At 55.0% G+C, this 21,515-nt stretch overlaps 4 protein-coding genes across 4 annotated transcripts; 3 read left to right on the plus strand and 1 right to left on the minus strand.

The window, feature by feature from the left end:
* Positions 1-473: 473 nt before the first annotated feature.
* GCG54_00001744 (DNA polymerase delta catalytic subunit) lies at positions 474-3,884 on the plus strand (the record flags this gene model as incomplete). The annotated part of the gene is made up of 3 exons (XM_045401848.1): positions 474-1,232; positions 1,281-3,094; positions 3,143-3,884. The coding sequence occupies 3 exons, from the start codon at positions 474-476 to the stop codon at positions 3,882-3,884; spliced, it is 3,315 nt and encodes a 1,104-aa protein (XP_045270577.1).
* Positions 3,885-7,560: 3,676 nt separating this feature from the next.
* On the plus strand, positions 7,561-9,055 carry GCG54_00001745 (NADP-specific glutamate dehydrogenase; the record flags this gene model as incomplete). The annotated part of the gene is made up of 3 exons (XM_045401849.1): positions 7,561-7,606; positions 7,677-7,952; positions 8,019-9,055. 3 exons carry the CDS (start codon positions 7,561-7,563, stop codon positions 9,053-9,055), a joined length of 1,359 nt encoding a protein of 452 aa, XP_045270578.1.
* Positions 9,056-14,002: 4,947 nt separating this feature from the next.
* Positions 14,003-18,358, plus strand: GCG54_00001746 (Cholesterol oxidase; the record flags this gene model as incomplete). Its single annotated transcript, XM_045401850.1, has 5 exons — positions 14,003-14,678; positions 14,738-14,854; positions 14,919-15,477; positions 15,532-16,059; positions 16,108-18,358. 5 exons carry the CDS (start codon positions 14,003-14,005, stop codon positions 18,356-18,358), a joined length of 4,131 nt encoding a protein of 1,376 aa, XP_045270579.1.
* Positions 18,359-18,846: 488 nt separating this feature from the next.
* GCG54_00001747 (uncharacterized protein) lies at positions 18,847-21,357 on the minus strand (the record flags this gene model as incomplete). The annotated part of the gene is made up of 2 exons (XM_045401851.1): positions 18,847-20,965; positions 21,029-21,357. The coding sequence occupies 2 exons, from the start codon at positions 21,355-21,357 to the stop codon at positions 18,847-18,849; spliced, it is 2,448 nt and encodes an 815-aa protein (XP_045270580.1).
* Positions 21,358-21,515: the final 158 nt, after the last annotated feature.

Below are 21,515 nucleotides of genomic sequence, written 5' to 3' on the forward strand. Positions count from 1 at the left end.
TCCTGGGGTAGGACTGATAGCCTACCAGTCGGATTTAAGAGCGATGGAGTGGTTTGGGATGTATGTAAAAGTCACGACAGAGGGCCATCATCAGAATACCTTTTGTTGAAGGGCCAATTTTTGGTACCTACCTATCTGGCTCGGTGGGGCACCAATAACGGTCATGTGCCAGTGCCTGTTTGAGCTTGGACGGATTGACAGCTTGAACGATGGGTCGCGTCTTCAACGTTCCCTTAGTCAGCAGATCGCGACCCACAGCTTCAATTAAGATGTGGGTCCGTCACGCTACGCGTCTTCACGTCAGAGGCGCGTCTTCCATAACCGCTCACCCGTGTCTAGTAGCTTGCGCCCACTCTAAAACTGCCTGGTAGCAACCGCACAACAACGAATACTCGACTTAGCTACCTACCTCAACCGTGCTATGAGCTTTGGCTGAACTTCTTTCTTTTAACCATCACAGCCAAACTCACATCATGGCTACCGCGGTCCTTCCCAAGAAGCGGGTGCTCGGGGAGACGCCCAGCACCCGTCGCAATATTCCCACGACACCATCATCCTTGAAGAAGCGCAAGGTCGAAGGCTTCTCGTCCTCCCCCGCCCACCGCATCGGCTCGCAGAAGAACTCGAAGAACCTCCCAGGCTCTAGTCAACCCAAGAGCGCATTCGAATCCGAAGTTCTCGAGAAGCTTAGCCAAGACATTTCAGAGGCCAAGCAGAACAATACAGAGAGAGATCAAGCATGGGACCGTCCGGAGCTGGTCGACTTCAAGGCAGAGAGGGACAGCCTGATATTCCAGCAGATTGAGGCGGAAGAAGGAAGCTTGCACGGCGGCAGGGCAACGGTGAAGCTGTTCGGTGTTACAGAGCAGGGCCACTCTGTGATGCTCCACGTGACGGACTTCAAGCACTACCTCTACGTTGCTGCCCCAGTGGCGTTCCGACCTGAAGACTGCAATGCCTTCAAGGCCTACCTCGAGTCGCAGGTTGCCCAGCACCAACCGTGCATTCATTCAATCTCCTTCGTCATGAGGGAGAACATCTACGGTTTCCAGGGGAATGTTCAGAGCCCCTATCTCAAGATTACCGTCATGGACCCCAAGTTCATCAGCAGAGTGCGTTCAACAATCGAGACTGGGAGCGCAAACTGGAAAGGTTTGTGGAAGGGCATGGAAGGTGGTGTCATGACCTTTGACAACATCCAATACGTCCTGCGCTTCATGGTTGACTGCAAGGTATGAAAGCATGGCTTGGTCTGCACGGATGACGCTGACAATTCTCAGATCCACGGAATGTCCTGGGTAGAAGCCCCCGCGAAATCATACCAGCTCCTTCCCCAATCACAAAGACAATCAAACTGTCAAATCGAGGCCGAAATCAGCCATTTGGACCTCATTGCCCACAAGCCCGAAGGAGAATGGTCCAAGATGGCACCTTTGAGAATTCTGTCCTTCGATATCGAGTGCGCTGGCCGCAAGGGTATCTTCCCCGAAGCAACACACGACCCGGTCATCCAGATTGCAAACGTTGTAACACGGTACGGAGAGAAGAAGCCATTCGTGCGGAACGTGTTCTGCCTGGATACGACGAGTCCCATCGTTGCCACACAAATCTTGGAATTCCAAAAGGAAGAAAAGATGCTGAGCGAGTGGCAGAAGTTTCTTGTCAAGGTTGACCCCGATATCATAATCGGATACAACATTGCCAACTTCGATTTCCCCTATCTTCTCGACCGAGCCAGACACCTGAAGGTCAACGGGTTCGAATACTGGTCCCGTATTCCGAGCATAGCCTCGAAAGCCAAGGAGACCAACTTCTCCAGCAAACAGATGGGTAACCGTGACACCAAGGCCACCAACACAAACGGCCGGCTGCAACTGGACCTGCTGCAACTTGTCCAGCGCGACCATCATCTTCGAAGTTACACACTCAACTCTGTGTGTTCGAACTTCCTCGGAGAACAAAAAGAAGACGTCCACCATACCATGATCACCGAACTGTTCAATGGAACACCCGAGTCAAGGCGTCGTCTTGCTCTGTACTGTTTGAAGGACGCGTACCTTCCGCAGCGATTGATGGACAAGTTGTCATGCCTCGAAAATTACACGGAAATGGCCAGAGTCACGGGTATTCCGTTCAACTTTCTGCTTTCCAGAGGTCAGCAAGTCAAGTTCATCAGTCAGCTTTTCCGAAAAGCCCTCGAGCAGAAGCTTGTTATCCCGAACCTCCGGTCTGAGAGCAGCGATGAGCAGTACGAAGGTGCTACGGTCATTGAACCGACTCGAGGATACTATGATGTGCCCATTGCCACTCTGGATTTCGCTTCCCTGTACCCCTCCATTATGCAGGCTCACAACCTGTGCTACACGACACTGGTCAACAAGAAGGCCATTGAGAAATTCAGTCTGGTGAAGGACGAGGACTACATCGTCACTCCCAACGGTGACACTTTCGTTACCGTGAAGAAGCGCAAGGGTCTCCTCGCTCAAATTCTCGAGGAACTTTTGGCAGCCAGAAAGCAAGCCAAGCGCGAGCTGGCCGTGGAAACGGATCCATTCAAGAAGGCCGTGCTGAACGGTCGTCAACTGGCGTTGAAGATCAGTGCAAACTCCGTTTACGGTCTGACGGGTGCGACGACTGGCAAACTGCCTTGTTTGGAAATCGCCAGTAGCACAACGAGTTTCGGTCGTCAGATGATTATGAAGACCAAGGAGGAGGTAGAGAAGAAGTACTGCATCGCCAACGGCTATTCTCATGACGCCCAGGTCATCTACGGTGACACTGATTCAGTCATGGTCAAGTTCGGCACGAAGGACCTTCCCGAGGCAATGAAGCTTGGCGAGGAAGCTGCTGGTTTCGTTTCTTCCAAGTTTGTGAAGCCCATCAAGCTGGAATTCGAAAAGGTGTACTTCCCATACCTTCTCATCAACAAGAAGAGATATGCCGGCTTGTATTGGACCAAACCAGAGAAGTACGACAAGATGGATACGAAGGGTATCGAAACCGTGCGACGAGACAACTGTCTTCTTGTACAGACTGTCATTGAGAAGGTGCTCCGCATGATACTGATTGACCAGGACGTCCAGGGCGCTCAAGAGTAAGTTGGATCCTCGCGTTGGAAGGAGCGCTTGCTAACAGATGCCAGCTACGTCAAGGACACGATTGCCGACTTGTTGCAGAACAAGGTTGACATGTCGAAGCTTGTGATCACAAAGGCCCTTACCAAAGACGATTACGCCGCAAAGCAGGCCCACGTCGAGCTGGCACAACGAATGAAGAAGCGTGATGCTGGCTCGGCGCCTGGCCTCGGCGACCGAGTGGCCTATGTGATGGTCAAGGGCGCTGCGGGATCCAAGAACTACGAGAATTCCGAAGATCCCATCTACGTTCTGGAGAACAATGTGCCGATTGACACCAAATACTACCTGGATAACCAGCTTGCGAAGCCACTCGGCAGAATCTTCGAGCCCATCTTGGGTGAGACGAAGGCGAACTCACTTCTCACTGGAGCGCACACCAGAACCATCGCAGTTTCGGCGCCGACTGTCGGAGGTTTGATGAAGTTTGCGAAGAAGACGCAAACTTGCATGGGATGCAAGAGACCTCTGAAGGGCAAAGAGGAGAGCGCGGGGGCAGTGTGCTCGGACTGCGCGCCTCGGGTCGGCGAACTCTACAAGAAGACACTTGATAGAACGTCGGATCTGGAGGTGCGGTTCGGTCGGCTCTGGACGCAATGCCAGCGATGTCAGGGCAGCATGCACTGCGAGGTGATTTGCAGCAGCAAAGACTGCCCCATTTTCTACATGAGAATGAAGGCCAAAAAGGACCTTGAGGATGCGGGTAAGGAGCTAAAGCGTTTCGACTTTGACCAGGCGGCGATCTGGTAAGATGTTGCGTGGACGACAAGGGACCGATGAGGGGCATGGACGAAGGCGATGATGAAGACGGAGGGGCATTTGACGACGCTAAGCTTTTTTGTTCCATGGGCCGGTACAGGAGATGCTGCACATGCAGGCCTGCAGAGCAACGCAAGATGCGGTGGGCATGGACCCGCGATGAATATTTGTTTCGGAAAAGGCGTTGACGGAGTTTTGATGGAGGCAATGACAGCCGGTAGGGGTCGGGTGGTCCAGACCTATTGGAAGGAGAAACATGCAACATGGCGAGAGAGTCATCAACAGTGTCGGGAAGAACCGGACAGAAATTTAGAGTAGATGGGGTAGTTGTGTTTTCATTGTATGATATTCTCCCATAATACGAGCCAGTAGAGAGGGGAAGAACAAAATCCGGAACGAGAACAACAGAGCTGCGGCAATTATTTCCACAAATCCCCAGGCGTGCAAGGACAAGTTCCGTTGTGGGCATTTGCATTTGGATGCGATGGATGGACAGATGGACTCTCGAGAGTGAAATTGAGTAAAGGCTTCAGCTAACAAGGAGGCAAAAGCGGCGTGTTGATTGGCTGGGGCGACGGCGACCGGGGGCGGAGGCCGACGGTCCATTGAGCAGCGAGCGGAAGGGCGGACATGACAGCAAGCAGTTACCTACAGCGAAGGCGCAGGCGCAGGCGCAGGCACAGGCACGCAGGGCAGCCGCCGGCCGTTTTCCTGGATCGGCACTGGTGGCGGCGGCGGCGGCGGACGACGGCGCAAGGCACAACACAGAAACAGAACAGCACACGTCGGCTCGCTGTAGGGTTTCCCCACGTATGTACACTTTTAAGTTATCAATCTCATCCATCGTACGGTGCTACGCCGAGGGGCTCCGACTGTGGTCTAACTGTCGCTCTTTGGTGCTGTTGCTGCTCCTGTGCCTGCATCCAGATGTAAGTTAGCCAACATCACACACGAGACCATCGTCGCCTGGTCACCCGGGCCAACCTGTAAGGTCAAAGGTAATTCAATCACATCGACATTCACGTTACATGAGCTTTAAGCATAAATCCGTTTGCATCTTTTGACCAGCAATTCGCGAATAGAATCCTGTGAGAAAACGTAACAGAATGTAGAGAGAGGCAGTAAAACGTAATGGGAATGGGTTGTGGAGAGGACAAAAAGAGAGGCCAAGAGGTTTGGGTAAGGTAGGTTAAGCCAATGGCTGGGTGCGCACATCTCCCTCTCTCTCTGTACGTTCTTCAGCAGACATAGCTTCTGCATCCAGAGTTGTTGCTGTCTCACACTCACACTCTTGGAACTCTCTGCCTGCCGGTGTTAGTCGGCACAGTCTAAGCGATCTAACACACGGTCAAGCGCCCACTCTTTTCAATTCCGAGATTGGGGGCCCCTCCCGTCGCCCACTGAAACGCTGCAAGATGGATGGCCCCGGAGAACCGCCGGAGGAAAGAAACCCCTCCAAGCGCCCGAAGGCGGGATGGCCGACTTCACACACAAACCTATGGCTGGCCGCTGCAGAACAGGCTCGGGACGCGAGCCGCTCGGTGGTCGGGATTTTAGAGGCGAAGGAGGAAGAGGTGAGGAGGAGGGGAATGGGCGCCCCACGACGGAGTTCACGGCTCCAGCTCATGGCTGCCGTCGCATTCTGTCGGGTTGCGTCGCAGTTCTGGCACTCATCAGCCCAGTTTGTCAGCCCAGGCCGCAATCCGAACCCGCGTGGCACTGCCGTGCACCGTCCGTTGTCGTTCTGTCCATCAGAGCCCAACCTAACCTTGGAAGACCTTGGACCTGAACTAACAAACACCCGCGACTGCTGGCCTTGCTTCACTTCCGCGATCGGAACCGCGACTCGAGGCGCCGTTTTTCGGCCCTGCCATTGCAATCTATCCTGTCAGCCTGTCTCGTCCCTGCTAGCCCTTTTTTTTTTTTCTCCTACGTCTGGTGCATGGCCAGTCGCGGCGCGACTTACGAATTGTCATGAGCAATTGACATTTGTCCAACCCGTTGCAAATCACCTCCCAACCCTCTTCTGCTTCTCTTATCAGTGATGGAGAAGAGGGATATGCAAGACCATGACGCCGCAGCCGTCATGGTTCTTCTCCTGCGCATCAGAAATTTGATTCCTCTCGCTCTTGCTCAGCTTCGATGTCGGAGATGCGATGCCGCATCGGCCGATCGAAGCGGCATTTAGTTGTAGTTGGAATTTCTGTGCCGGCCTCACTTGTTCACATGCCCATGCACCACCATTTTGGTGTATCTCTCAGCTTCCAAGATTTTTTCCCTTTCTTGTCTCTACCTAGATAGCAGCGACCAATGACGAGTCGCTGATAAAAGGCTGAGATATGGCTTGCCGTTGACATGTGAGCTATGGCTGTAAGTGGCCACGCCACGGCATGCAAGGAGCATTTCGATTGTCAATGACATCTCGAATGTGACGGGGCCCCTGGAAGCTGCCCGTCAACGGCGTCGAGTGACAGACGAGCATAAGGACGAATCCGTACATGCGGAAGACATGTGCCAGCGGGGACCCCCCCTCCAACCCTTCCTCCAGGAGGCAGAGATGGAGGGGCAAAGTGTCCTAGAGCTGCACCAGAGCATGCGATTGTTGGATGACGTCCCCCAGGTTCTGGCCTGTTTGGGACACGCGCGCCAGCCTGTGGCGACGGGGTCGATGGGGAGCCATTTCAGGCATTATTCTTCTCCCGAAGATGGAGGCCCCTGTTGCCCTGGGCTTGCCCTCGACCCGCCGGGCCATGGGCCATGAATGACGGGGTCCCCCCCTGGATCCCTGCTTGGTATGGTTGTCTGGTTTCCGCAATGGCAGCTTCGGTTCGCCGCCTCCGGGATCGCACCGCAGGCGCGGCTGGGCAGAATCGTCTGTTCTTTGTGATGGTGTTGAATAATCTCGAGGCACCAGCAAATCAGAGCGCAGAGTGCTGCCGCATCAAGGGACCTGCAAGTCTGCATCTCCCATCTGTGGGAATCCCGGGACCGGTCCCGGCACTCTGTCCAGCCTAGAAGGCCACTAGACTCGGCTGAGTCTTTTTTACGTCAACCGCGTGGGTTCCGTCTGAGCTTTTTTCCCTTTCTCTCGCGTTATGGATAGGACTAATTGTCGGTCTGCCACCGAAACCACCGAATGAACGCGCATGAAGAAGAGATTGAGCGACGAGACGTTTCTTCCCGTAGCGCCCCCCACGGCCGACCCGGACAATGTCTTGCTCTTCGCGCTAAACGCATCCCCTGTCTTTCTATCTCGCTCTCTCGCCCTCAGTAGCCTCTCCATCTGCTGGTCGACCCCCTCCCCTCCACCTTCGAACCATCAAGGCATGGTTCAAGGGCTTCCCGAAGCTTGGGAGGAGGTGGTGGAGGAGCCAGCAGGAGGGGAGAAAGGCGCGACCGGGGTGCGCATCTGGTCAAGGGGGCAACGAGGGCACTTTCGCGGTTGGTGAATGTGAGCTCTTACTCGATTCGATTTGGTCTCCCATATCGGATCGACAGCTTCCCAGATGTGTATATAAGCTTGCGGGCGTTCCTCCCTTCGAGATCAATTTAGACTTGGAACCTCATCAGCTTCTCTCCTGTCAGCCTCGAACCTGGACATACCTCTCTCGGAGACGCCAAGCAACTCTTTAATCCACACACTTCTCTCAAACACACAACCGCCAACATGTCTAACCTTCCCTCCGAGCCCGAGTTCGAGCAGGCCTACAACGGTATGTCAATATCACGAAACGAAGGTCTCTCGTCACGGGACGTACCAAGGCTGACTTGAATATCACACAGAGCTGGTCAGCACCCTCGAGAACTCCTCCCTCTTCCAGCAGAACCCCGAGTACCGCACCGCCCTCGAGGTCGTCTCCATCCCCGAGCGCGTCATCCAGTTCCGCGTCGTCTGGGAGGATGACAACGGCAAGCTCCAGGTCAACCGCGGCTACCGCGTCCAGTTCAACTCCGCCCTCGGCCCCTACAAGGGAGGTCTGCGATTCCACCCTACCGTCAACCTGTCCGTCCTCAAGTTCCTCGGCTTTGAGCAGATCTTCAAGAATGCCCTGACCGGCCGTGAGTCTAAATCCCGCCCCCAAGAAATCCGGGGAAAAAGCCGTTTAAACTAACTCCGGCATCTAGTCAACATGGGTGGTGGCAAGGGTGGTTCCGACTTCAACCCCAAGGGCAAGAGCGACGCTGAGATCCGCCGCTTCTGCGTTTCCTTCATGCGCCAGCTCTCCAAGCACATCGGCGCCGACACCGACGTCCCCGCTGGTGACATTGGTGTCTCCGGCCGCGAGATCGGCTGGCTCTTCGGCACCTACCGCCAGGAGCGCAACAAGTTCGAGGGTGTCCTCACCGGCAAGGGCCTGACCTGGGGCGGTTCCCTGATCCGCCCCGAGGCCACCGGCTACGGTGTCGTCTACTACGTCGAGCAGATGCTCAAGTACGCCGGCAAGGGCACCTTCGCCGGCAAGCGCGTCGCCATCTCCGGATCCGGCAACGTCGCCCAGTACGCCGCCCTCAAGTGCATTGAGCTCGGTGCCACCGTCGTCTCCCTGTCCGACTCCCAGGGCTGTCTCGTCGCCGAGGGCGACGCCGCCTTCACCCCCGAGCAGATCGAGACCATTGCCAACCTCAAGGTCGACCGCAAGTCCCTCACCGACTTCGACCACAAGGGCTCCTTCATGTACATCAAGGGCGCCCGCCCCTGGACCCACGTCGGCAAGGTCGACATCGCTCTCCCCTCCGCCACCCAGAACGAGGTCTCCAAGGAGGAGGCCGAGGCCCTCATCGCCGCCGGCTGCATCGCCATCGCCGAGGGTTCCAACATGGGCTGCACCCAGGAGGCCATCGACGTCTTCGAGGCCCAGCGCAAGGAGAAGGGCGCCGAGGCCATCTGGTACGCCCCCGGCAAGGCCGCCAACTGCGGTGGTGTCGCCGTCTCCGGTCTCGAGATGGCCCAGAACAGCCAGCGTCTGTCCTGGACCCGCGAAGAGGTCGATCAGAAGCTCAAGGACATCATGACCGATGCCTTCTTCAACGGCCTCAACACCGCCAAGGAGTACGTCAAGGGCGGCGAGACCGAGCTCCCCTCCCTGGTTGCCGGCAGCAACATTGCTGGCTTCGTCAAGGTCGCTCGCGCCATGCACGACCAGGGTGACTGGTGGAACTGAACGGATGGTTCTGATGATGACCACCAAAGAAAAAAGAAAAAAGAAATACCACCCCCCGGGAATGGGACACACGAAGCAGCCACGTCTCAAGAGACGATGTGCAGATGACGACTTGAGAATTTTTCGGTGTAACTTCCAATTGCATTTTGGAGCTGGCGTTGGCGGACAGGGATACCTGAGATAGTTCTATACCAAAACATTTTGATTCGAGAACCTTTCCCCTTTCCCCTTCCGATGTTGATTTCAAAGTGATGATGCCGGCACCGTTGAGGTTCAGGGCCAGAGTCTTGCTTGCGGCTTACACCCCCATGATTTGAAGTGCCGAAGAGGATGAGCCGAATCCTTCGGTAAGCGTTAGGTAGGAAGGGAGGCTGGCGAGTGTGGGATTATGGTGCTGACGAGGGATGAAGCGGTCCGTATTATTCAAGATTTCAAATGGAGGATCAGGGGTTTTGGTGGTGGCGACCGGACTCTCCCGGCCTACATCGGAACCTTTGTGCAATATCGTCTTCATTATTCGAGGCATCCTCTGCGAAGCTGACCGGACGAGCCGGTGAAGACAACCCCAGGAGAACCTGGCACTGGGCGGCTCACGCCAGAAGTAGAGCTTCTTTCCTAGGTTTTCGACTCTAATCGAACCGCAGACGGTCGATTTCTGATGTCAAATTGTAGGCCAGATTAACGAATCGCAAGGATATCTAAAGTGAATAACCCATGACCCTCAACGGACATCTCACAAGATGAAGTTGGATCGATGAAACGTGCGACGCCTGCAGCCATGGGAAGCGGCTATCCGGAGTGGCTGTGGCAGTGCATCAAATCATGAGCAGATATGTCAACCCCCAGGCTGACAGCGCGGTAAGAGGTTGATGAAGAGCGAATCTGAGACGGAGACACTCCCCCTACTGTAGCGCTTGGGTGGGTGGCAATGTCACAAGAGGATGGTTGCTCTGCATGCCGCCATCAAGCTGACTTTGGCCAGTCGAAGCTCTAGATCTGGGCAGCCATTATCGTAATATCCGCGTGTGCTGCCCAAAGAAGTCGTGTGCAACGTCCGCAAGGGGAAGAATCCGGGGATTATTCGTGCTGTTTGTGGAACGCTTCGACGATAAGGCCGGCTGGCCTCGACGGGTGGCCACAGCAACACAGCAGCTCGGGTACGTTTTATTTAACGTCATGGTATTAATATCTGGGATTGGAGTGGTGGACTCTTTGGGTCGTGGCGCTCCCAACGGACGTAACGGGTGCCTCTGGTAGCGAAAGCGCATCGTCTGTGAGATTTCTCGATTTTCCGTGGATGCTGGCAAACGTCCAGGCGAGTGTGGGAGCACTTGACGCACAGTCGAATCAAGTCGAGACGGCCGTTTTCTTTCGGTCCGTTTCTAGGTCGATGCCATTGGGTGCAGACGGATCGACCTCTGACATTTCGCGATCGACACTGCTTGTACGTCTGGAGGATCGAGGCACAGTAGATGGCGTTCTGTGCCCGGCGAGAAGCCTCTCCAAGATGCAAATAACATGATGTCAATCGCACGAGCAAAAGGACCATGACCCCTGACAGATGTCGTCCGCAAGCCCTGGGATTGGTACACAGTGACGGCGGTGGTTGGGTCAGTGCGGGCCATCCATCTGAAGTCGAGCTCTCAGCCCCCATGCCATATGCTCGTGGTTGACCCCTGCAGGAGGGCCATCTGGAGTAGCCTATCTGGACGGGTTCCAGGACAGCCCTACCCAGAAGTTTGCAGCAATGGCTCGTGGAGTTGATAAGTGTACTAGTCAGATTGGATGATATTTACGGAGGCAGGTCTTAGCTGCATTGCTTGTCGGACGATTGCTGACGGCTAGGGAAAGGGGTTCTCAGGATTGCTGCCAATGACGGAGGTGAATCGAGGAGGGACAAGAAAGGGCTGGAGATGCCCGAGGGCGAATGATGCAACGTGTGCCGAGGATGGATGGATGCTGCGGTGTTGCAGATAGGTACGCTACGTGAGGCACAGAACACAGCCTTCCATTGACTGTTGCCTTGAGCAGCACAAGAGCGCAAGTGCGTATTAGGTACCTAGGTAGGCTCGTACCTGCCTGCCTACCGCCGGGATATCAGTGGGGGCCGGCGAGTCGGCATGGCAGTAGCGTACCTTATGGCGCAGCGCAGCGGGCGGCCGCTGCCCCGGATGACGGACGAAGGCCCCGCTGCGGGTCCTTACCGCGTGGTGCTTGAGGTACCACGACATTGCAGATTGTCAATACCAAAGTACCTCGCGCGGTGAACAGTCATTGACTGAGGTGAGCTTACCAACATGCGTACTCGAATGGGGTGCGAATGGAAGAACAATGGAAAGGGGCACTTAGGGAAGGATTTGGAAACAATCGGTCACGCATTTCCTGAATCCTAATCCCCTTCATGGTCTCCAGCAACCAACGTCGTCACACCAGACCACACGTCTCCAACCAACGGCGATGCCACCCAACCCCACCACCCATCTTTACATAGACCACTTAGTTGCTGACTGCACTGCACTGCAACACATGGCGGTTCCATTCACGTGCCGCACATACGCACCGGCGATGCCTCAGCGGTGATATTGACGGGAGATCAGGCAGAGCGATGCCGTTTTTGGTCGGTTACGGGCCAATAGACGCAGCATCTGCACAGGGATTGGCCGTCACGGAACCGCAGCTATCTGCCCCTCCTTGTTGGCTGCCTTACGCCGGTGAATCGTCTCAGCCAGGTAACTATTCTCTATCCAATCGTTGCAAAGACGAGAAGAGACACTTCATGTTGACCTGAGCCAAGACTCAGGTGTATGCGGACGTTATTCTGACGTCCCAAGAGGAAACTCAGCCGAGGCTCGTCTTGGACGGACGCATTCTGTGAGGCTCACAGCTTCAGCTCGGGATGCGTCGGCGGTCCGGCTGCGTGTCTCACTACTCCCCCTTCACCGAGGCCCTGGATCTGAACAAGGCCAGTCCGTGGTTCCCCAAGCGTCAAAGCATATGCGCTGCCAGAAGCATTTAGCTAGGTAGCATCAAAACCTTCAACGGTTATCTCGGTTCAAGCCCCCGTGCCGTAGTCACGGTATCGATGGTGATGCCATGGCCTTTACGGTGTTGTAGGGGTCCAGTTGTAATTTAATTAACCTTGTCGTATCCGTCCCAGACGCAAGGATGGTTCAGGCATTCACTTTGAAGACGATCCACCGGCGCGTTCTCCCTTGTGCGATTGCGCGCACCCACCCCCGAACCAAAACCCAGCCGCGCTGGGCATTTGCTTTTCCAGTTGGTTTCGCTGTTGAGATTGACAGGTCAAGTTGAAGGTCGCCAGGGACGCTAAAACAAATCAAAACGGGTAACCAGGCCGTCGGGGTGGAGAGATCCCCACTGTCTAGGATTGGCAAAACCCGACCTGAGATCGATAGGAGCGCTGCCATTGGCCCATTTGCGCGTAGGCAGAATCTTTTTTTTTTTTTTTTCTTTGCCAGACCAGAGTCCGAGTCCAGCAATACGCCGTACCTCACTGCGCTACGCGCAGAGTCGCAGCACTCTACGCCTGGCCTAACATTCAGCTCCTTTCCCCCTCAACCCACCCTTCCGCCATTGGACTGGCCTCGGCACCGTCCATTGGCCCAATATGAGGCAGGTGCTATTCTCTCTCGAATCATGACTGGTCGCGACGAACCAATAGACAGCCCTTCAGCAGTAGTTCCTGCACACTAACACCCGCTGGGAAGCCGCTGTGTACATCGTCCTTCCAACCGCGTACCTCTCTCTCACCTCTCAATCTCATTCTACATACCTTGCGCAGTAGTAGCGTATGCAACTACGGACGGGACACTAGAGGGGACAATGGACGCTCCCATTATTTTCGGCAACGCCTTCTGCGCATCCGCACATCTGTCCACCACCACCAACCCACCCACACATACGTCAAGAGATAGATAGACATGGCGCTGAACCCTCAGAGTCTCACTCTCACTCCATCTCCATCTCCAACGACAATCCCCGGCTTCGACTCCTCAGCCCCGAGTCCACCGCCCCGGTCTCGTCCCCCGCCAGCACCACTCCCAGCCAGCCTCGTCATCCCGTCATCCCCAAGGGAAAACTTGCCTCGGCCTGCTCGATTACTGCCCTCTTTCACCAGAACCACTCGTCGACTCGCTCCACCAAGCGACATGGACCCTGTGGGCTTGAGACATGGACCAACTGTCAGGTTGCCGTCACCGCAAAACTCGACTTGAATCATTGCCTACCTTGAGTTCGGTGGAGAAACTGAGCGCGGCCCTATCGATACTCTATGAGACTTGGCCAATTCCTCACAGGACCCGCCGAACCAGTGTTGCTTCTTCGCCTCGATCCCGTACCCTCCGCTCCCGATTTGCGAAAGGTGACGGATCCGGCACTGTCCCTCACCGAATTGACCACCTCGTAGCCCAGCGTACGGCGGTACGCATGCCGTATGCACCCATGCAGGTGCTGGCAAGGATCCTCCCAGTACCCCGGTCACCCAGCATGTCGTTCTGCGGTGGGTTTGTCTATCTCATCTGCTAGTGTGGGATTTCTGACTAGGAATAGTTCGCGCGGCACACCTGTCTGCTTAGCCCGCCATGGACCCCCATTGATATACTTGCTCCTCGTACCAGGAGCCCGTTTCCCTCCCTTCGTCCCCTTCCTGCCCTCGCCGTCCGCATTCGTTCCATGACTTCTGGCTATTTGGTTGCCTTGGTTGTAGTGACTATATAGACTCTTGTGTGTTCCTCCGCAGGATATTTCTCAGTCACAGCTTCCTATCATTTCAGTACTATTCTTGGATTCCTACAACAAGCATTGGTCACCCTCAGAGGCACTCAAACACTACGGACTATCACATTTGCGACCAACAGAAACCCTTACACTCGAGTTCCTTAGTGCCGTCAACGGCGCAGTTGCTGCTAGGGCTGAGACGCCTCCTAAATGGCACCAATGGCAACTTCCGAAGGTCCGCTCAACGGCGTCGACCCTAAGCCGACCAATATCAACGTGGCTAAGGCCAACGGATACCGCATGGATTATAACGGCTCTTCAACAAATGGCACCAACAGCGCCAACAGTTCCACGTCCAGACTCTTCTCGCCAGCGTCGGGTTCTCGCCCGACATCGTCTTCGTCCCGCTCTTACAGAGAGGAGCCTCCGTCCAACGGCATCAGATACAGTAAATCTCATCGTATTCCCACATTTGGAATACATGAGGAAGACAATGCCCCAAGGTCACGGGCGTATGCCAACGTCCGCACCTACGATGACGAGGCCCGAAGGCAATACCCTCGGATATCGAAGCCCGTTGAGTTGATGCGCCACAGCTATGACTGTGTGGTTATCGGTTCTGGATATGGTGGTGCCGTGGCCGCATCCCGCATAGCAAGAACAAAGAATGCAAGCGGCAAACGCCAGTCTGTTTGTGTACTTGAGCGTGGACAGGAGAAATGGCCTGGAGAGTACCCTAGTGGTGTTCTCGACGCATTTGATCAAGTTCATGTTTCTGGAGAGTTTGCCCCCGGATGGCTCCCTAGCACTACCATCGAGAGGGGTGATCCGACTGGCATGTACCATTTGATCTTTGGGAAGGGGTTGAATGCTGTTGTTGGCAATGGTAAGGATTTGCCGCCGCGCCCTGTATTGGGTGACGTCCTAGACTAACTTTTCCTTCAGGCCTCGGTGGAACTAGCTTGATGAACGCCAACGTCTTCCTTGAAGCAGACCAGGCTACCTTATCCATGCCTATCTGGCCCAAGGCTATCAGAGAAGATCCCAGCTGCTTGGAACAATGTATGCAACTCGTCACCAAGTGATAACACCATGTCATATTGATACTAACATCCTCGACTTCCAGACTACCAAAGAGCTAGAGATGTTCTCGAGCCGACCCAGTATCCAGACGACTGGCCCGAACTCCCCAAGGTGAACGTCTTGAAGAAACAAGCTGCTGCTCTTGGCCTTTCCAGCAAATTTAAAATGGTTCCCCAAACAACTAGATTCCGCAACGGCCCTAACAGTACCGGCGTGGAAATGTGCCCGTCCGCGTTGACCGGACAGGACTGCACTGGCGTTAACGACGGGTCTAAAACAACGACGTTGGTGACTTATCTTGCCGACGCATGGAATTGGGGTGCCGAAATGTTTTGCGAATGTGAAGTCCGATACATTAAGAAGGCCGAGGAGCACATTGGAGGCTACCTTATCTTTTTCGCCTGGCATGGCCGCAACAGAGGCCACTTCAAGGCAAACCTCCACGGAGACTTGATGTGGGTGCACGCCAAAGAGTGCGTGTTTCTCGGCGCCGGTGCTGTTGGAACCACAGAAATCCTTTTGAGGAGCAAAGAGATGGGGCTTTCCATGAGCTCTCGTGTTGGCGAGAACATGAGTGGCAATGGTGATATGCTCGCTTTTGGGTAAGCAGGCTACCTAGAGCCATATCTATTGCTTACGTGCTAACATCTTACTAGTTACAACATGGACGAGGAAGCAAATGCCATCGGAAAGCCATTTCCCAACCCCTACAACCCAATTGGTCCTACGATTAACTCCGTCATTGATGACCGCGAAGGCCACGAGAACCCCCTCGATGGATACGTGATTCAAGAGGGTGCAATTCCTCGTTCTCTGACGCCCTTCCTCCAGACCTTGTTGGAGATGATGCCTGGATCTGTCGAAGCCACTGGCGAGTCCTTTGCTGAGAAGGTTCGCTCTAATTTCGCCAGATACCGAAGTCACATCTTTGGCGCATATCGTCAGGGCGGCTCCATGGATAATACTCAGGTCTACCTCGTCATGTCTCATGATAGCAGCCAGGCCATGCTCACTCTCAAGGACGACAAGCCTGTTCTCGAGTTCCTTGGCGTAGGACGGAGCGACCATGTCCGGAAGTTGAACGACTTGCTGGCCAAGGCAACCCAGGCCATGGGCGGTACCTTCGTCAACAACCCGTTCGCTGCGTTGATGGGAGGTCAACAAGTCACTGTCCACCCCATCGGGTGAGATGACCCCTTTTCTCGTAAATGAATAATACTAACATCTTATAGGGGAGCGTGTATGGCTCGTGACGATACTGGCGCAACTGGCGTTACGAACGATGTTGGTGAAGTTTTTGTTGGAGATGACGACGAGACACATGATGGCTTGATTGTGACGGATGCCTCTGTCATACCTGGTGCTATTGGCGTGAACCCCTTCGCTACCATCACTGCTCTTGCCGAGCGCTCTGTCGATGCGTATATTCACAAGAGGGATCTTATGATCCACCCCAACCCCAACGGCATTCTCGATCTTTTCGGCGAACCCAAGTTCGCGCCGAAGGAGGAGAAGGACACGGTAGAGCTCAAACAAGAGAACGAAAGGATCCACAAGGCCAAGTCCCTGATCCACCATGCCAACAGGGCAAAGGCTGGTGGCTTTGGATTCACCGAGGTCATGTCAGGATTCGTTCATCGCGACGATGGGTTGATTACCGACAAGCGAGACACCTACGAGCTAGCATACCGAACTGCAAAGAGTCTCTGCGAAAGTGCCAGGTTCTTCCTCAGCGTTCAGTCCTTCAACACCAAGTCTATGATCAAGGAGCCCGACCACTCAGCCATGCTCACTGGCACATTCGTCTGCCCTACCATCCGTGGATCCCCGTTCATGGTCCAACGTGGAGACTTCAATCTCTTCATCTTGGACCAGAAAGCTCCCGGAACGCGTAACATGACGTACGACTTTGACCTGCGCGGTGTCAATGGAGAGAAGTATCATTTCCATGGATACAAGGTGGTCGATTCATCGGTTGCTCTGGCCCCTTTCCAGTTCTGGAAGGCCACAAGTACACTTTATGTCACCATTTCTGAGCCCAGACGTGGACTGGAGGCTGGCGATAACTGCGACGAGCATTGGCGGCTCGGAAAAGTGGTCGCCAAAGGCATCATGCACATCCAGCCCGCCGACTTCGTCTCTCAGATCATGACCATGACACCAACGGGAAGCGGCCTGGTCAAGAAAGCCTACAGCGCGGCGAGTTTCCTGACTTACTTCACCCGCAAGTCACTGTCTCTTTTCCTGGCCCCATTCACCCCATTGCAATACCCGAGCGTCAACTATAACGGCTACGTCAACGACACTCCTCCAACGGCCTCGTTCGTCATTGTTGCTCAGGACAATGTCAAGACACGGATGCACATGTGGGAGTCGACCAACCCAAACATCGAGACGAAGAACCTCTTTTTGATTCCCGGCGCCGCCGTCGATCATCAGATTTACGCCTTGCCCACGATCAAATACAACGCGGTCAACTACTTCACTCGCGCCGGCTACCGCGTTTTCATCACGGTTCACCGCATCGGTCAGCTCATGGTCGCCCAGAACAACTGGACAACCTACGACGCCAGATTAGACCTCCAAGCCTGCATCGAGCACATCCGTCAGGACTACTCGGACGGCAATTCCAAGGACAACAAAGTCTACACCATCGCGCACTGCATGGGTAGTGTTGCATTCTCCTGCGGCCTCCTTGACGGTACCATCCCGGGATCCTGGATCCAGGGCATCACTTGCAGCCAGGTCTTCATGAATCCTATTTGGAGCACTCTCAACATGGCCAAGGTCATGGCTGGTCCGATACCGCTCGATAAAATGTACAAGATGGTCCTTGGCAACTGGTTTTCTTGCAGCACCGCCAAGGATGACAGCATTCTCCAGCGTGCCCTCAACGAGCTCCTCCGGCTGTACCCGGAAGAGCGCAAAGAGATCTGCAACAACGCCTGCTGCCATCGCTGTACGCTCGTTTTCGGCCGTTGCTGGAACCACGCCAACCTCAACGAGGCTACCCATAGACAGATGGACCGCTTCTTTGGCGGCGTCAATATGACACAGCTGCATCTCCTCATGAAGCAGGGCTTTGACGGGCATGTCATGACCAACGGGCCCCTGTTTCAGCCGCTCACGACGCCGCAGAACATCCGCAGGCTGCGGGGCATCCCAATCATGCTCTTCGTCGGCCGCGACAACGCTGTCCTCACGCCAGAGGCGACGGAGAGGACGTACGAGATCCTCTGCGACACCTTTGGGTCTCACGGTAGACAGCTCGACGGCGGTGCTCCGGCTGGCATTCAGTACCGCCGCCGTGTTGTTCCGGGCTACGGACATTTGGACTGCTGGATGGGTCGCAACGCGTGGAAGGATGTGTACCCCTTCGTCCGTGAAGAGGTGGACCGCGTGGTGCGCGGTGAGGACTACCACTTTGTCGACCCAGACGACAAGTTCACCCGGATGGTGGAAAGCGGCGAGCTACTGTACTAAAAAGTAACGGTGGTTACCGACATGGGAAATTGTATTTTTTATTTATTTTTACACGTGCGATGTGTTTAGGAGTCTCTGGGAGACACGGGAATTGTACATCGATACCCTTCGTTTGAGCGTTGTCTTTTTTGGAGTTCGAAAAAGAGGTGTGAGTGCAAACAGTGTGGGAATTCATGCGCCCATCACTACGCCGACCAGTGGTCTCATATAGAATATAAATTGCCTTCTCTGACATTTATCATTCCATTGAATACGTCATCAGAGGCGACCCGAGCCGGATAAACAAACCCAAACCATCACATAATGTACATTTACGCCGCGCCCAATTTCCCATAGCCATACCAGCCGTACACACATTAAAGTCCTACCATAGTCCTTTTTCTGTTTTGGAACACTTCACAGATACCGTCCAAAAGAGCGCAAAGACTTGCCCAAACCGAAAACAAGGGGACACTCGGTACTTATACACAAGAGGGCGCGAAGGTCCCCTAAACCTTAAACATCTCCGTCAGGGGTTTGACGTAGTTTGCTTCCAGCGCATCCCAGTCTACCACACCGGCATCCCGATCGGCGACCTTGGGTTCACGGAACGACTCGTCATAGACTAACCGTGTGTCGTCGCGGTAGATGAAGCTCTGCCTGTGCCACTCCTCCTCGCTCGGGGGATCAACGCGGGCCAGGGCAACGTCGAGTTGCTCTACAACGCCCTTTGAGCCGGGTGTCTGCCCGTCGTCCTCCCAGGCAACCCACGCCGTCGTCCGACCTCCTTCGACGTCTATCTTTGTGGACGACGGAACCCACTCGAAGGTACCGGTAGTGTGATCTGGTGCAGTGATCTCAATAACCTGCCCGCGGCGCCTCTTTTGTTGGTAGCTGGCCGATGAAGATGTGGATGTCACCACACGGCTCAACTTAACTTCAAAAACCCCCTGAGTAGTTGCAAAACCGCCTCTGGCAAAGCCGAGCCACTTCGTCAGATGCGGCCGAACAGTCCATTCCGTCCCTGCCGGGGCGAGCAGTTGAATACCCAGAATCTCGCTTGTCAGAACCGACGTAGGACCCGAAGACCAGCCATGGCAGTGAGAATTGCGAGCAGCCGACCAATACGCAGGGTACTGTACGCCGCCGTCAACGCGGAATCCCTCAGCAAGCGTCGAATTTGTGAATCCGGGTCCTTCGAGCAAGTATGACCACTCAAGTAGCATCAGCTCCACGGCCGCATCGTGGTTGTCGGCGGCGGAGTGTGCGAGGAGCTCGAATGAAGATACAAAAGGCGAAATGACGTTGGGAAACTCAACGGCAGGAGCGCCATGCTTGGTCCACCGCGCCTGTAGGCTTCGAGAGACTTCCAACCCCCGGGAGTAGTGTGTCGCACCTGAGATTAGGGCCCAGCTATTGCCGTCCTGGGGGTCGGTGTGCTCTGGACCCCTACAGCTTCGTCTGCCGATGTTATCGGAGTAAAGACCTGTGTCTTTGCAGAACAGCTGCTGGAGTCCGGCATTCATGACGATACGCAGTCCTGTCCATACCCCATGAGGCCGCGCCGCTGGGCTGTCGTCTCCGAGCCATTTAGCCAGTTTGACGCTCTTACCCAAGACCGTGCTAAGGATGGCGCTGGCTTCGAGATTGTGGCCTGTCATGCCGGGGCGCAGCCAGTCGGCGCCGCTGGTGACGTGCATAAGACCGGTGTGGTCGACCTTGTCGATGCTCACATTGAGAGCCTTAAGGTAATTTGGCCAGCGCTTTGCAAGCCACTCGACATCTCCAGAAAATTTGACGTAGTTGTACGTGCCCAGCAGAGTGTGTAAGTGGTATGTATCACTAAACTCTCCACGAAACCCCAGGGGAGGACCCGCCCACGGCAGTGACCCGTCTTGATACTGGTGATCATAGATCACATCGAGAGCATTGCGCACCGCAACCATGTCGTATGTACTCATGGCAATTCCCGGCACGGCAATGTACATGTCGCCTGGCCAGACGATGCGGTCGCGCTTTGCACCGTCCGTCGTTACCGCTGTCCCGTTTGCGACGGTGAAATTGGAGTACCAAGACCCAGTCGGAGATTCGTTGTGGTCAACATTACGGTTATAGTCGATGATTGCTGATCCTTCCTTGGGATCGATGGTAGACAGCTGAAGCGTGTATGCACCAGCGTACCAGATCCGATTGAGCATGTTGCTAGAGCTGTGGAAGTATCCTGAATAGGCCCGACCATTGGATTGGGAAGGAAATGCGGTGCAGTTCACCCAGAGACCCATAAGCGTCACCCACGGCTTGTCATACGGGTTCCTGTCGGCAGGGTCAAAAGGCGCCTTATCGCCTCCCAGCACGGCCTGTTCATCTCTAGCTTGCCTTACAATGACTTCATCTGGCAGAACTGGATATTCCGGCATTCGCAAAGTGAGGTACTTGAAGGCACCCCTTACAAAGTCTTTCCCTACGCATACGGTGCCGGTCTTACCGTCGAACTCAAAATGTAGGGGCAGGTCTCGTTCTCGTTGCTCGGTCGTGGTGTCCGGGAGCGGTCCGGCGAACAGAGAGGACTCGGAGTATGCCAGGAAGATCTCGGGGTCGTTGCCTATGGAGGAAACATCGAAACAGACACTGTAGGGAGACAGAAATTAGCCGGAAGACTTCACTGGTGGGAGAGACGTGAGTAGTGGATACCGTCCAGAGATGTTTTCCTCGAATTCGAGCGTCAGCAAGCCGCCGGGACCGATTGTGATGCCGTGTTCCAAGGCATGCGCCGCGGCCGCCCCAACTTCCACCGGCCGGTGGGATGTCGTGATGTTGCCCTCAACATCCCAGATGCGGGACGGGACGATGTAAGTCTTATCTTCTGGTGCCTTCACAAATCGCTCCCAAGGACCTCTAAAGACGGGCTCTTTGGGGAGGGAATCCGGATTGATGAAGGGCGGGCGCACTGCCGCCAGGACGGTCGGCGGCGCAAGAATGACGAAGGAGGCCCATTGCGCATATGGCGTGGTAAGCTTCATGGCTCAGCCGGGAAGTCGCCAAAGTTAAAGTTAGATTTCGACAAGAAAGAAGGAAGAGGATCAGAAGCGTCGGAATTGCGATCGGCTCGTTGAGGCCATCCGGACAGTTATATTTGGCGCCGTTGTCATGTGCGGTTGGGAGAAGACAGGTGCGGACG

Source organism: Colletotrichum gloeosporioides (genome assembly GCF_011800055.1).
Source record: "Colletotrichum gloeosporioides strain Lc1 chromosome Unknown consensus_7, whole genome shotgun sequence".
NCBI lineage: Eukaryota > Fungi > Ascomycota > Sordariomycetes > Glomerellales > Glomerellaceae > Colletotrichum > Colletotrichum gloeosporioides.